The sequence below is a fragment of the Ornithorhynchus anatinus genome, chromosome X1 (genome assembly GCF_004115215.2).
Source record: "Ornithorhynchus anatinus isolate Pmale09 chromosome X1, mOrnAna1.pri.v4, whole genome shotgun sequence".
NCBI classification, from domain to species: Eukaryota; Metazoa; Chordata; class Mammalia; order Monotremata; family Ornithorhynchidae; genus Ornithorhynchus; species Ornithorhynchus anatinus.
The window spans coordinates 105,490,442-105,505,160 of record NC_041749.1 but is presented as its reverse complement, the minus strand read 5'-3'; the positions used below and the strand labels follow the sequence as shown (position 1 = coordinate 105,505,160).

The 14,719-nt window shown below is 54.6% G+C and overlaps 1 protein-coding gene across 1 annotated transcript in view; it reads left to right on the top strand.

Moving 5' to 3' along the window:
• The window catches only part of NRTN (neurturin), a 48,910-nt gene extending 37,726 nt beyond the window's left edge, over window positions 1-11,184 (top strand). Inside the window, exons 2-3 of the mRNA XM_029051908.2 lie at window positions 379-591; window positions 9,522-11,184. Of these exons, the coding sequence (XP_028907741.1) occupies window positions 408-591; window positions 9,522-9,970 (633 nt within the window). The 5' untranslated portion in view covers window positions 379-407 and the 3' untranslated portion in view covers window positions 9,971-11,184. The remainder of the gene's footprint in view (window positions 1-378; window positions 592-9,521) is intronic.
• Window positions 11,185-14,719: the final 3,535 nt, after the last annotated feature.

The following is a 14,719-nucleotide window of genomic DNA, read 5'->3' as shown; positions in this document are numbered from 1 at the left end:
CCTTAATTAGTAGCAGTAGCTATAATAGTGACAGTGATGATGATGATGAAGATGATACCAAAATTTTCACCTCATCCTGGTGCCCATGAGGAGAGCTTCATCTGGGCCACCTAATCCCACTCACCCTGCCCGAGCCTTCATTAGCCGTGTCTGAAGAGAGGAGAAGGGGTGAATTCCCCACTTCCCAGGTGAGAAAACCGAGGCCCAGAGAGTTTAAGGGGCTTGCCCAAGGTCACACAGAAGGCAGCAGAATGCATGTCTCCTGCTACCTAGCACCGCCGCCCCTGGAGTTAAAAGGAGCCCCGTCCTGCCCCCCGCCCGTGGGGGGTGGGGAAGGGGGCAGCCCTGTAAGGATGTCTACTTTGCCTGTCTTTGCAGATTCGATGTCCTGAGCAGCCCGCTCTAAGATGAAGCTATGGAAGTTGGCAGCTGTCGTCTCCATGATCTGCAGCTCCATGCTGTCCGTCTGGGTGTGTAGAGACACATTTCGCACTGGCCGGCAACTCAGCTCCACTCGGCCTCCTGCCAACAGGGGAGGCCTCCACAGATCCCCCCGGGCCCTGGACCACCGGAGACCCCTGATCTCTCAGTGTAAGAACCCCAGGGGGCCTCCTTCCCTGCAGCTGGGTCTTGTCTGCCCCTGAGGGACATCCAGGCCTGCTCCAGCATGGCCCTCCGACCCCTGCCTGACCCCTGGGGAGGTAGGGGGTGGAACGCTGGGCATCAGAGCGCTGGCTACAATGACTTCCTTTTCCCTGTCACTGCACCTACACATTCCTGCATCCGGTGCATATGCCCAACCTGCTGCCAGTCTAGATGGCTTCCTGTTCATGCCCCATCTGAAAGATCATGGGCCTGGAAGTCAGAGGACCTGGGTTCTAATCCCAGCTCTGCCACTTGTCTGCTGTGTGACCTTGGGCAAGTCAGTTTACTTCTCTGTGCCTCAGTTCACTCATCTGCAAAATGGGGATTCTATACCTGTTCTCTCTCCTACTTAGACTGTGAGCCCATGTGGGACCTGATGATCTTGTACCTACCCCAGCGTTTAGTACAGTGCTGGGTTCATAGTAAGCACTTAACAAATATTATTCTTACTATTCTTCTTCTTATTTTCATTCTCCTGCCCCCACCACACCAGGACAGAGTTATCTGCCACTGCCCGGGGGGGAAAGTCTGAGCAGGAAGTGGTGGTGGTAGCGGGCAACCCCACCCTGGGCTCCCACTTCCCCCACCTGCTAAACAGGGGGCTGAGGGAGAGGGTCTCATCCATCGCTCTGAGAAGGCCTTGCTGCTCCCCCTGCACAAAGCCCTGGGAGCTCTGAAGGGCACATAGGCCAGGTTTCCCAGTCGCTCAGTGCAGATCCAAATTAAGTCAAAATGTGAAATATACAAACTTCTCCCCACAACCCTGGGTGACGTCCAGTCTTCTGGCAGTCGCCATGCCACCAACTGCACCAGAGAATCAACTGAACACAGATAAACTCACTTTCTCTGGCTCCTGGTCCCCCAGCCCCATACCCACTCCTGGGAATCCAGCCCACGGGCCCAGGCGCTCTAGGTCCCGTAATGGGGAGGGAGAGCAGGAATCCCACACCTCAGTCCAGAGCCCTGCAAAGAGGGAGGCAGGGGGTCAGGTCCTGCCCTTGCCCTATGCTAGATGCTCCTGAACTGGTGATGGAGGCTAGGTACTACCTGTGGGGTTGTACTGAAATGGGACATAAGAGATGAGGAAAATCTTTGAACATCCTGTCCCCAGCCTGATTGCTCAGTGAATTCAGCTGAGATCAGAATCCACTGAGTGTCTTCAGGAGGCAGAATCCCCATAACCAGGGCTGGCTGGCTGACTGACTCACCGATCCCTGCTGATGGGGCTGGGAGCCATCTGGGAATTGGTTGCCCTAGCTGGCCACTAGGATCCTGGGCTGACTGGTTGGCTGCTGTTGCCATCTGCTTCTCTCAGGAGCCCAGCCTGGGCCCCCAGCTCCCCGCCGCCCCCCGCCCCCAAGCTGGGCCCTTCACTGCCTCCCCTGTGCTGTGTGGCTGCCGCCCACGCCCAAGTCCAATCCAGCTTCTTCTCATGGTGAGTAGTCCATCTGGAAACCACGTACCCGGGCAGAAGCCACGAGCCTCCCGGCCGAACCCGCTTCGGCCCAGACGGGACATCCTCCGGAGCGGCCCTCCCCTCTCCTCCCCTGGGTCAACCTGGGCCTCTGTGGAGGACAAGCCAGAGTCGGCTGTTTACCCAGCCGGAGGAGGGTGTGGACAGGAAGGGGAGCCACGGATGGGTCACAGAGGAGAGAGAAGGGGCCAAGGAGCGCTCATCTGACTCGCAGAGCCACCCAGAGGTTTCCCTTGAGTGCCCAGCTCCAACCGGGCACCCCACCCTCTAATTGCCCGGGCTTCCCGGAGAAGGGTCCACAAGTCATTTAGGGGAGTGTGTGTGGCTGGGTGGAAATGTACCATTAGGGACTTTACAGAGGAAGCCCTCCCACCCGCCCCTGTGGAAACTGGAAGTCTAAGGAAGCAGCATGGCTCAGTGGAAAGAGCACGGGCTTGGGAGTCAGAGGTCATGGGTTCGAATCCCAGCTCTGCCACTTGTCAGCTGTGTGACTGTGGGCAAGTCACTTCACTTCTCTGTGCCTCAGTTCCCTCATCTGTAAAATGGGGATTCAGACTGTAACCCTCACGTGGAGCAGTCTAATTACCCTGTATCTACCCCAATGCTTAGAACAGTGTTCTGCACATAGTAAGTGCTTAACAAATACCAACATTATTATTAAGAACCTGCCAAAATAGTGTGGAGGCTCCAGAGGTCATTTCTCCCATCCTCCTGCCTCCAAACCAGATCGGTCATTGCCCAACTTAGGGGCAGGGCCAAGGGACAGAAATTTCTAGGGAAGATACTTTCCCTAACCTATTCCAGGGATCGGCAGCTCTCCTTGCTAGTCAATTCTTCCTGATGTCTAACTGGTATCCTTTCTGCTGAAAGCTGGCTCCCCCACCAATGCTGCTGGATCAACCCTTAAGTTCTGTAAGCGTTAGTTGCCTGGGTCTGGCTGACTCGCCAGCAGGACCATGCTACCTGGATGCTGTTCCCCCCGGCCCACTTTCCCAGTGCCTTTCCCCCTCCGCACCTCCCCGCCCCCTCCAACCACTGCTGGTTGGCTCAGGTCAAGGGAACTCCACCCAGTCCTCTGGTAGGGTTGGAAAAAAATAAGTGGCTTAGACTTTTGGGCCTACAGATGGAGACCAGGAGACCGGGCAAGAGAGACACAGCCCGTGCCCTCGGGGAATACTTGGGGTAGTGGAGACAGGTTTAGGGGAGACAGACAGACAAATCTGCCTTCTTGTCCGCTGCACTTGAGCTACTGTGTATGGCTTAGTGGAAACAGCATGGGCTTGGGAGTCAGAGGACTTGGGTTCTAATCCCTCCTCTGCTACTTGTCTGCTGTGTGACCTTGGGCAAGCCACTTAACTTCTCTGTGCCTCAATTACCTCATCAGTAAAATGAGGATTAATACTGTGAATCCCATGTGGGACAACCTGATTACCTTGTATCTACCCCAGTGCTTAGAACAGTGCTTGGCACATAGTAAGTGCTTATTATTATTATTGTTTACTGCATTTCCTCCCATCTGGAGTGTCCTCTACTTGCCTCCTCCTCCTTTCCTTTCCCTCAAGACCTCCCTCTGTGAACCTTTCCTGACTCTGATTATTTGGATCCCTTACTGTGTTTTTGCCCCATGTAAGGGTTTCAGCTATTTGCGTTCTTCTGTTCCTTTTAAATTCTCTACCCCTATCATTGGCACTTTATGTCTACTTGTCCTTTTTTGACTTTATATCTGTCCTGTCTGCCTTATCAGCTTCTCCTCCTTCTGTCCCTGCCCCCAGCCTCCAGGCCAGGACTCTGCCCACAGTGACAGAACAACTAACGTGTCCCTGTCATTGGATGATTCCACGAAAGAGTTGAGGGGGATAGCTTTTTGCTTTCCCATGGCCAGACAAACATGTCAAGACATGTCTAGTGGATCTGATGGTTTGATATTTCTAGATCTTCTCACCTTTAAGGGACTTACAAAACATGTCCACTGATGTCCCAGGGGCAGATTTCAAGAGACATTCTCCCACCTGTGAGGGGTAGGTCTGCCCTGAGCCAGAGGGAAGGACAGGATGCCCTCTGACATCTGGAGAACCCTCCTCCTGCTTTCCCCCCTGCGCACCCACCCCCCAGTTCTGGGAATCTGTAATTGAGACTCTGCATGCCTGCACACCTGAAGCCCAACAGAACTCATGCCCGAGCACATCCCTAGTGAAAATGGAAAAGGAATTGTCAATGTAATTATTCATTCTTTTGATTGTATTTATTGAGTGTTCACTGTGTGCAGAGCACTCTACTAAGTGTTTGGAAAGTACGCTTCAGCAATAGAGAGAGACAATCCCTGCCCACAGTGAGTTTACAGTCTAGAAGGGATTATGGATTATGGATTATGGATTTTATCAACTGGAGAGGCCACCTCATCCATTCCCCTGCCTCTGGGCAGATTGAGCCCCCTTCCTTTTGGGATCCCCTGGTATTCAGCCCCTTCCCAGCTTCCTGTGTGCAGAGGAGCCAAGTCTCCCTTGTCTGAGTGGGATTTCTCTCTCTTTTTCCAAGTCTCCCCCTCCCCACCCCCATCCCTCTCCTGGGTTACAGCGGTGCTTGCAGCCTGTTTTAATGAGGCATTTTAAATCCCACTCATAATGCTTTTGACATCTCTCTCATTTAAAGTGTCACAGCCAAAGAGAACCTGGAGGCAGAAGGGAGAGGAGAGAGAAAGAGAGAGGGAGAGAGAGGGAAAGAGAAAGAGAAGGAGAGAGAGGAAAAGGAAACAGGGAGAGGGGGCAAAGAAGCAGGAAGAAGGGGGCAGGGAGAGAGGGAGAGAGAAGCTAGGGAGAAACAGAGGCACAGCTACTTTATAAATCAATCAATCACATTTACTGAGCATTTACTGTGTGCAGAGGTTTCCTTCATTCATTCAGTCGTATTTATTAAGCACTTAGTGTGTGCAGAGCACTGTACTACTAATAATAATGATGGCATTTGTTAAGCGCTTACTATGTGCCAAGCACTGTTCTCTTGGGAAAGTAGAATATAACATTGAACAGTGACACTCCCTACCCACAATGAGCTCACAGTCTAGAGGACTGTACTAAGCCTTTGGGAGAGTATAAAGACAGAGAAGTAGAGGCAGAGAGAGGGGGTCAGGGTTAGAAGCAGGGAGGGAGACAAGAAAGATGGAGGTGAACCAGTCATAGAGGCACGAAGAGAGGGACAGAGGAAGACAGAGAGATGGAGAAAACCAGAAAAAGGGAGATGGACAGAGTTGGTGCCAGAGAACTTCTGTCTTCCAGGCTTGCTTCCTGGGGGTCCTAGAGAGCTCCGCACATCAGGCAGATGGGTTCCGGCCCCACGGGCAGGGAGTTGTGCTGATGGTGGGTGGGTCTGCGAGGTTTTGACCCCGCCCCAGATTCCTCTGCCCCCTGGGCACATTTTCCCTTTGCTCTGAAATCCAGGTGAGCCTTCCAGGTAAAATGTAATCCCAGGATTTCCTCCCTGTCACTCCTTAAATCATGAAAGCAGAATTTCCTAGCAGTCACCTGGTCTCCAACTCCCCTTCTCCCCCCGCCCCCTGGTCGTCTAATCCCTTGGCTCTTGCTCTAGGGGAGCTGCGCTGCACCTAATTACCTAGTAAAAGTGAACTCTGAAGCCTAAGATCGTAAGAGCTGCTTTTTTCCAACTCAGGCTCCCCTCCCCTGCCCCAGGGTCCACCCAGCCCTCTGAAAGCAGCACCAGGACATTCAGAGGGACCATTTAATGGTGGTCTGCTTGGACTTCTATCCCTGCCCCCATCTTCATGGTTAACGATGGTTTGTCCCACACCCCCGACTTTCTTCTCAACCCTAACTTTCCCATTAGTGAACCATTATGGACCGCTTCTTGATGGATTTCATCAAACCCCTCTAACTTTCATATCTATTTGGTCCGGCTTTCTGTAAGAACAAATTTCCCTGCTGGTTGAAGATGTTGGGGGAAGGCCACCAGCCCCCTTCTCCTTCACCCCCACCCCAGTTTCCCAACCTGGCTTGGGACAGACTCCCACCCCTCAGCAAACACCCCTGCCCTCTGCCTCCCTCCATTGTCCAAATTCTTAACCTTAAGAGGCTGAACCCTCATCCAAACCCAAGACCCAGTGTGTCTCCCTGCCCGTGGTCCTCAGTGGAATTAGAAATGAGTCAGGACTGCCTCCAGGCTTCTGGGCTGAAATGGTAAGTCTGGGGGTTGAGATGAATGGTGAATAGGAGCTACACTTGAGACAATGTCTTCACAGACAGATCCTGCCTCTGGCTGCTCCTGGACCCCTGTGGGAGGAGGTGGTCAGAAATACTGCTGTGTCTTTTCACCGATGGGTTGGGGCCTGTGTACACTGTCCAGGTTGGCCTGTGCTTTACTTTAGGATTTGAAATCTCCTGGTCTGTGTGGCCTGTCTATTCCTCCTGGAGTCCCTAAGTTGCAGCTTCTCCCTTCCTTCCTTGAGTCTAGAGAGAAAGGAAAGGAAAAGAGAATGAAGAAAGGAGAAAGGAAAAAGGAAAGGAAAGCTCCAGGGGGGATGTGGAATCAAACATCTCTTTCTAAGAAGTTGAATCCAATTCAAAAGTAATCGTTACCAGCTTGGTAATGAAAACTCCCTGAGAGCCTCTAGTGCTTTTGTTTCTGGGGGATTTTCCCATCAATTTTTCACTTGGGAAGCGGGGTTGTCCTTCCTTGAGCAGACTGGAGAAGCGAGGAACAGAGAGAGTAGATGACTTGCCCAAAGTCCCACAGCAGATCAAGGGCAGAGCCTGGGTCTCCTGACTCTCAGCCCAAAAGGGCCAGAGACCCCATGCTGGCTTCCACAATACTCCTCTGAGTATCCAAATGGGTTAGCCTTTCCTTTCTTGCCCCCCTGCCCTGTAGCCTGTGTATTCCATGAACTATACTGCCCTTGCCCCTATGGCCGGCTGCAGATATTGACTGCCCTGAGGTCCACAGCATAAGGTGATGATAGACAATCAGAAGATCACTTGAATCTGCCCAAACCCATACTTACTCGAACCTAGAACAACAGTAGTAGACTAGTGACATTTGAGTATCCACTGGGTGCAATTCACTGTACTAGGTTCTTGTGAAGTACAAAGCAAGCAAATGACACATTGCCTGCTCACAAGCAGCTTACACTCTAATGGGGGAGTCAGACAAATTACTCTCTGCAGGGTGGCTCCTGACCCCTCACTGTGCTCTAGAGCCTTTGCATTCTCCTCCCAGTTCCTCGTGAACACGACATGGCTTCCAACTCTGGTGGGGCTTTTACATTTTCAGTCACTGCCATTCTGTAACCCTCTCTGAGAGTGCGCCCTGAGACGGCTGCCTCATTCGCTTACCACCTGAAGCCAGCCCTGCATGCCTCAGCTTCAGCTTCAGCTGCCCCCACCCAGAGGAAATCCATCAAAAACCTGGTCAGAGGGCATTTTCATTGCTCGGGAAATCTGAGCGACTGCAGCCAATCTGGGGGAGAGCCCCAGGCCTCCCAGCTCCCCGGAGTACCAGGGCCGATGAGTGTCCCTGATGGTCGGCCGCTGGAACCAGATGTGAAACATCTGGAACCTCGCGGGCCCCACAGACACAACAGCCGTGAAAGTGATCACAGAGCTCTGGGCTGGGACATGCGGGGGGCCTGGGGGAGAGAGAAGCTGCACCGCTCTCTGTAAATAAAGTGTCTCGGCTGGGCAGGTGGCAAAAAAAATCCTCCTGACCTGTTAGAGGAGTGTTGCTCCACAGCTGGGAGTCATCAGCTCACTTCCACCCCACCCCCTTCCCCACAAATCGGTGGGGTTGGGCCCATCTGGAGAGTGGTGGGGCGCAGGGCTGGGGAGAGTAAAGGCACCTGGGAAGCTCCGAATGGGGAACCGGGCCTCTATGGCCGCCCAAGGTCAGACCAAGTCGTGGGATCATAATCAGTAACTGTAATGGGATCCGTTCCAGCAGGTTGTCCTGAACAGTGAGCCAACTGGCGCCCTTGCCCTGGGCCCCCACGCCCTAGGGGCCCTACCCTTCCCAGTGAGCCGGACTGAGGGATGGTGAAGGGTGTATTGGAGCAGTCATAGACTTGCGCCCAAGTCCCTGCATCCCCTTGGTGCCGCCACCTCCCTCTGCCGACCGGCACAGCAGCAACTGTCCAGAGCTTGGTTCTCCTGAAAGTGCTGGGCATTTGCAGCAATAGTGTCACTCCCGAGGCCAGGGGAAAAGGAGCGTGTGTTGCGGGGAGATTGAAGTGTGGAAATTTCATTCTTAAAACTCTCCCTCCAGTCAACAGGGGCCTCACAGGCTCAATTGCCTAGGCCCTGCATCTGTTCCCTCCCCCCACCACACCACACCCAAACTGTAGGGGCGGTCCTGAATATCACCAATATTGACTGAGTGCTACTGGATGCAGGGCACTTTACTTGTGGCCTACTGTATTTAGAGCACTGAACTGGGCTCTTTGGGGACATTCAGAAGGAATAAAATATGTGATCCCTGCTATTGAAGCTTGTAATAATGATAATAATAAAAATGGTGGCTTTTGTTAAACACTTACTAGGTGCCAAGCACCGTGCTAAGCTCTGTTCTACACGGAACTCCCAATCTAAGTGGGGGGAGGGAGAACAGGTATTTAATTCCCATTTTGCAGATGAGGAAACTGAGGCCCAGAGAAATGAAGTTATTTGCTTAAAGTCACACAGCATGCTAATGGCAGAGCCAGGATTAGCCCCCAGATCCCCTGAGTCGCAGGCCCTCGTTCTTTCCGCTACGCAACACTGCTTCAGCATCTAACGTGGGGGGCAGTACACACCAATCGACGAATATGCCACAGTTAAGGGTGAGAGGCTACCCCGCCCACACACACACACACAATCAACACAAGCGTCAATAAATCAAAGCAAAAAGATCCATGTGTGCTGAATGGCTGATGGAGTGATTCGAACAAGGAGGGAGAGGGGGCAGAGGGGAGGCGGGCACCCCATAAATACTACTGATTGATTGATTGATCTGTATCAAGAGGCCTTCTCTAAAGGGAGAGGCTTTTCAGAGGGCTTTGAAGTTGGTTTGGTGAGGCTGAGAGGGGAGGGAGTTCTGAGGTGGGGGAGATAGGAGCAGTGGGCTAGAGGATGGAGAGCGAGGGACAATGAAGTCTGCTTGGGAAGAGTGGAGACAGTGAACCGAAGAAGCGGGGTGGGGTGGGCAAAGAGGGCAGCTAGGGAAGCAGGCTGGGATGGAGAGCCCACCAAGTATGTATTCCCCGTGTGGGGATGAGCTGCCTGACATCACCGGCCGGTTGGCGACGATGGCAAGGGCGGGCTGGTTGTGCGGTCGGTGGCGGAGAGGCCGCGGCCCAGTCAGGTCTCTTCCGCCCCAGACTCCCCACCGCACTGACCGCCCACCTCGCCCCCGTTTCCCCCTGCAGACCGAGCTCTGTTCGAGAGCTACACCGAGGGCGAGATCCGCGAACTCGTCGCCACGCTGGTGGAGCGCTACAGCCCGTCTGTGAACTCCGGCGGGCACGAGCTGCCCCTCCCGGGCCGGGCCGGGGCCCGGCGGAAGCGGGCTCGGGCCCGTCACAAACCCTGCGGGCTGCGGGAGCTGGAGGTGAGCGTCAACGAGCTGGGCCTGGGCTACGTGTCCGATGAGACGGTGCTCTTCCGCTACTGCAGCGGCACCTGCGAGACGGCCGTGCGCGTCTACGACCTGGGACTGCGCCGGCTGCGGCAGCGGCGGCGGGTGCGCAAGGAGAAGGTGCGAGCCCAGCCCTGCTGCCGCCCCCTCGCCTACGACGAGGGCGTCTCCTTCCTGGACTCCAAGAACCGTTACCACACGGTCAGCGAGCTCTCGGCCAAGGAGTGCGGCTGCGTGTGACCTGGGCGGGGGGCGGCGGCTGACCCTGGCCCGGCCCTTGGGCCGCTGGGTCATCTACCTCAGGGGTACGGCTGGACTCCGCCCTTCCCCCCCGCCCCCCAGGCCTGGCGCCCCCTGCTTTCTCCCCTTGGGTGGGAGCCCTTGGGGGCCGAGACACCACGCAAATCGGAAGCCGAGGACTCTACCTCCTACGCGGGGCCTTCCCAGATTACCTCCTCTCTCTCCCCAGGCCGAGGCCCCTCGGCAGGCTTGCGTCCAGGGGGCGTCTCCGCTCTTGCTTTCCAGAGAGCTGTAACTGGGGCCGTCCAGGAGGAGGTGGAGGAGGACAGTGCTGTTTGGATGGCCGGTCTAACGGTTGGGGAGGGGCGGGGCCCAGAGGGTCTCGGGCCCAGAGGAGGCGGGAGTCGGGTGGGATGGGATTGTACACACACCGTATAGCCACTGTCTGAAAATGTACAGGAAATGATATTCTATATATGTGAATCTAGCTATATCTATATCTATATAAAATATTGATGGAGCTTTCCGGGACCCTGCCGTGTCCATCTAGAGACTCTGATGCGTTCTGAAGGGGTGCCGATATGGGGCAAGGGAGAGGGACCTGTCGTCCCCCTCCTCACCCACCACCCCAATTGCTGTCCAGTCTATCCCTGCTCCCCAGTTCTCCAGACACAGAGGGCCAGCCTCGGAGTTGAGCTAGCAAGCACCCTGAGAACTCCCTTCTCCCCCTGCTCCTTTTCCTCCTCCTCAGTCTCTGCCTCCTTCCCTTCCCCTCCTCCTTTCCCTCCCTTGCCTCTGTGGCCCAGCTTGAGAAGGAACTGGGCTAAGCCCCTGCCTCTGGGAAGGCCTGCTGGATTCACCCTGTTCTGCCCACAGCTGAATCCTTTCTCCCAAGACTCTCTCCCCCCTACCCCAGTAGCCCAGCCAGAACACCCCTCTGGGCAATGGTCAATGTCTCTTGTGGGCCAACTGTAAACTGGGCCAGGTGCAGAGGGCTGAGGGCAGGAGGCACTACCCTAGGTGGGTCTGAGGGGAGGAGAGAGCACCTGGGTCCAAGCTCATCCAGCGGCATAGGGCCCCAGACCCCACTAGGACCCTCCCCTCTCCTCAGTCCCTGCTTCCCGCTGGGACCCTCCCCTCTCCTCAGGCCCTGCTTCCCTTGGTCTGATTTCCTTGAGGGTCATCCAGGCCAGGCCAGAAGAGTCCCTGGCTGTCACCAAAGATGGATTGCCAGCCCCCACCATGCTCCGTCCCCCGCCTTGTGCGCCCAGATGACTGGCAGGGTGGGGGGTGGTACCCTCTTTAGGAGGAAGCCCAGAGCAAGGTGCTCTCCCTCCCCCGCCTCCCCTCCTTCTCTTCCAGGGCAGCTGCACCGAGACAGCTGGGTGACTGAAGGTCCCTTGACCTCTCAACTCCCCACCCAGGGCTGAGCATTGCTGCCTGATGCTGCTGAGTTGGCTCCCGGGGGCCTGGACCCGCCTGGCGGGTGGGCGGCGCTCAGCCTTTGTCTAAACAGACCAGCTCGCTCTGTACCATCTAAAAATACCCTGCACCCCTCCCTGCCCCCACCACACCAACCCCTCCCCCTGAGGGACTCTGGAAGAATCTCCCTAGGCCCAGAGCGCAGAGTCCAACTGGGACTTGTTTGTCTGTGGGGTCTGGAAGAACTTGGGTGGGTGGGCTGGAGTTCCTGAAACCAAGAAGATGCCCAGGGGTTTGGTGATGGGGGAAAAAAAATCAAAATCAAAATCAGCTGTGTTTAGACTTCACCCCCTCCACCCCCATTGCCACCCAGTTCTCTGCCAGCCCCTCTTGCTGTTCAGAAAAGTGGCTCATCCGGACGGCTCGTGCTCTTGGCCCTCCCCTGCCTTCCCCCGGCTCAGCAAGGATCAGGTTCCCCATATCTGGAGTCCACGCGCTCTTCAAACCCAAGCCAGAATGTGGAGAAAGAAGACCTGAGGTGGGGAGGAGGGAGGATGCGGTGGGGCTTCCAGCCAGCTAGACGGGAAAGGCAGGGGCCCCTACATAATAATACCTTCAATTTGTAGAGCGTTTTGTAGAATCAATCAATCAGTTAGTCAATCAGTGATATTTATTGAGCCCTGCACTAAGCAACACTACAATAGAGTAAAAGTAGAATTCTTTCCGAAGTGATTTCACATCTCATTCTGCCCTCACCATAACTCTGTGAGGTAGGGAGAGGCAGAGTCTGATATTCCCATTTCACTGATGTGGAAACAGAGAGGAACAGAGAGGTTAAGCGACAGGCCTGAGCTCACACAGAAGGCCAGTGACAGAGCCGGGGTGAGAACTCAGGTCCTCCTGATTCCCTGTCTATACTCTTCCCAGTGGACCATGCTGCTGCTTCCCTGAAACTTCATATAAGCCCTCATTTCCCCTACTTCCTCTCCCTTCTGCATCACTCTTGCACTTGGATCTGTTTCCTTTAAGCACTTGACTTTCACCCCACCCTCAGCCCCACAGCACTTATGTACGTATCTGTAATTTATTTTTATGTCTGTCTCCTCCTCTCGACTATAAGCTCCTGATGGGCAGGGAATGTCTCTACCAACTCTGTGTGTTATTGTCCTCTCCCAAGCACTTAGTACAGTGCTCTGCACATAGTAAGCGCTCAATAAATACCATCGATTGATTGATTGATTGGTTCATCTAACCTTGGGGCCGGGCTAGCTACAAATAGGCTTTGGCCTAGGATGGGATTGCAGTTCTGAGCTCCCAATACTCCCCAACCCTGCTCCCTGCCCTGCCAGTCAGACAACTCCCTGAAAACAACTTGGGCTCTTTGCAAGTCCTCAGTGAACGGGAGCAAAGCAGAGTGAAAAAAAGGGGAATCGATTCACCCAAATATCCTGCCACCAGGTTGAAGGGGCACCCGTTGAATTTCAAAAGTGGCAGGTTCAAAGCAAATGAAAAGAAACACTTCTTCCCCCTGAGTGGGGAGGAGGGGAAAGCGGTGGAATTTGTTCCCACAGGAAGTTGTGAGGCCGAACTCTCAATAGGTTCAAGAAGTGGTTGGAGAGATCACGGAACCCCTGCTAGGACACTAGAGGGATGGTCAAGGGTGTTGGATGATCACTCCCCAGCTGGGGGTGTGGGGGGGATCCAGGAGAGGAGCATGAGGAGATCACCATTCTCCTAGTGTCCGGGTGCTGGGGTCGGAGACAGGACCCTGAGCTGGATGGACTGCGGTGTCATTTATGGGTGGAGTTGGGAAGAGGGTGCTACATGCACTTTGTCCATGGTGATCGGGGTGATGGGGCCGGGGCCTGAGCTGGAGTTTACATTCCTGGGTATGACTGTGGCTGGAAGCCTCTGAAACAAACCAAGTTGCACTCTTCCCACTGTAGGCTCTCTGCCTGCACCCGAGGAACAAAGGAATCCAAATCCTTGCCCTCCTCCCCCTCTTCCTCCACTAGTTCACTAGCACCCCCTCAACCTCCTCACAAGGTACTTCCCTGGCCCTACCTGGCATTGGGTGGGCACAGTCCAGAGTGGGTTCTGCAGATGGGGAGTGTGCTGTTTAGGAGTAAGACCTGATCTAGAAGGTGACCCACAGATAATTCATCGTAGCAAAGGGAGATTGTCGCACAGGGCAGGGGTATATCTGGATTTTTCCAAACACTTAGTATAGTTCTCTGCCCATGGTAAGAACTCAATAAATACGACTGAATGAATGAATGAATGGATCCTTTGCTGGAACGGAATCCAGGCTAGAAGAAATACAGAGGAAGAGGGTGATGTGATCTTCCAGACTCCTGGGGGTCCTGGCCAGAAAAGCCAACCCCTGATACCAACTCCACGGTGCCCTTGGCGAGGGAGCATCCCACAAGATATGTTTGATTTAGACTAGGGGCAGATTTATTATTTTTTTTAATGGTATTTGTTAAGTGCTTACTGTGTGCCAGGCACCGCTCTGAGCACTGGGGTAGATCCAAAGTAATCAGGTTGGACACAGTCCATGTCCCAGGTGGGGCTCATAGTCATAATCCCCATTTTACAGAGGAGGTAACTGAGGCCCAGAGAAATGAAGTGACTTGCTCAAGGTCACACAGCAGACAAGAGACCGAGCTGGGACTAGAACCCAGAGCCTTCTGATTCCCAGGCCCATGCTCTATCCACCAAGCCATGCTGCTCAAAAGGGGCTGGCGAACACGGCCATCACGGCAGGCTAGATGTGGCGGGGAGAGTGTGGAACTCAGGATGGGATAAGGGGCCCGAGGAAGGTCCTGGGGTCGGTGCCTGGGCTGGGGGGCAGGTTTCTCAGGAAAAGGCTGAAGGAGGTGAGAAGTTATGTAGTCTGAAGCAGGGTAGATGTAGAACCACGGGTGATAACATTTCACTGTGAGTGTGGAGGGTGAAAAGGAGGCTGGATGGAGTGGCTACACAGAGCCTCAATCTGGGGGTCTCTCTGGCCCCACTTAGAAGCAGAGGCAGAAATGGTGCTCTAGCCATAGGCTAGTTGTGCTGTATGTGTGGGGGCGGGGTGGCCCGATGGCCCCAGACTGAGTTCTGAGGTTTGAATCTGAGGCCTCTGAGGGGGAGAAAGCGGTTTGTGTGAGCTGGCTCCTTCCATCCCGCCCAGTCAGGGTGGGCTTCTGTGCCCCGCCCCCCTCCCACCAGGACGCTCTGGCTGTGGTTTCCCTTTGTCTCTGCAACTTGGCTTTTGCTGACTCAGCCCCTGGGGGTTGGTGGGGGAATCTCTGGGGTAGAGGATGAGTAGGTGAGACC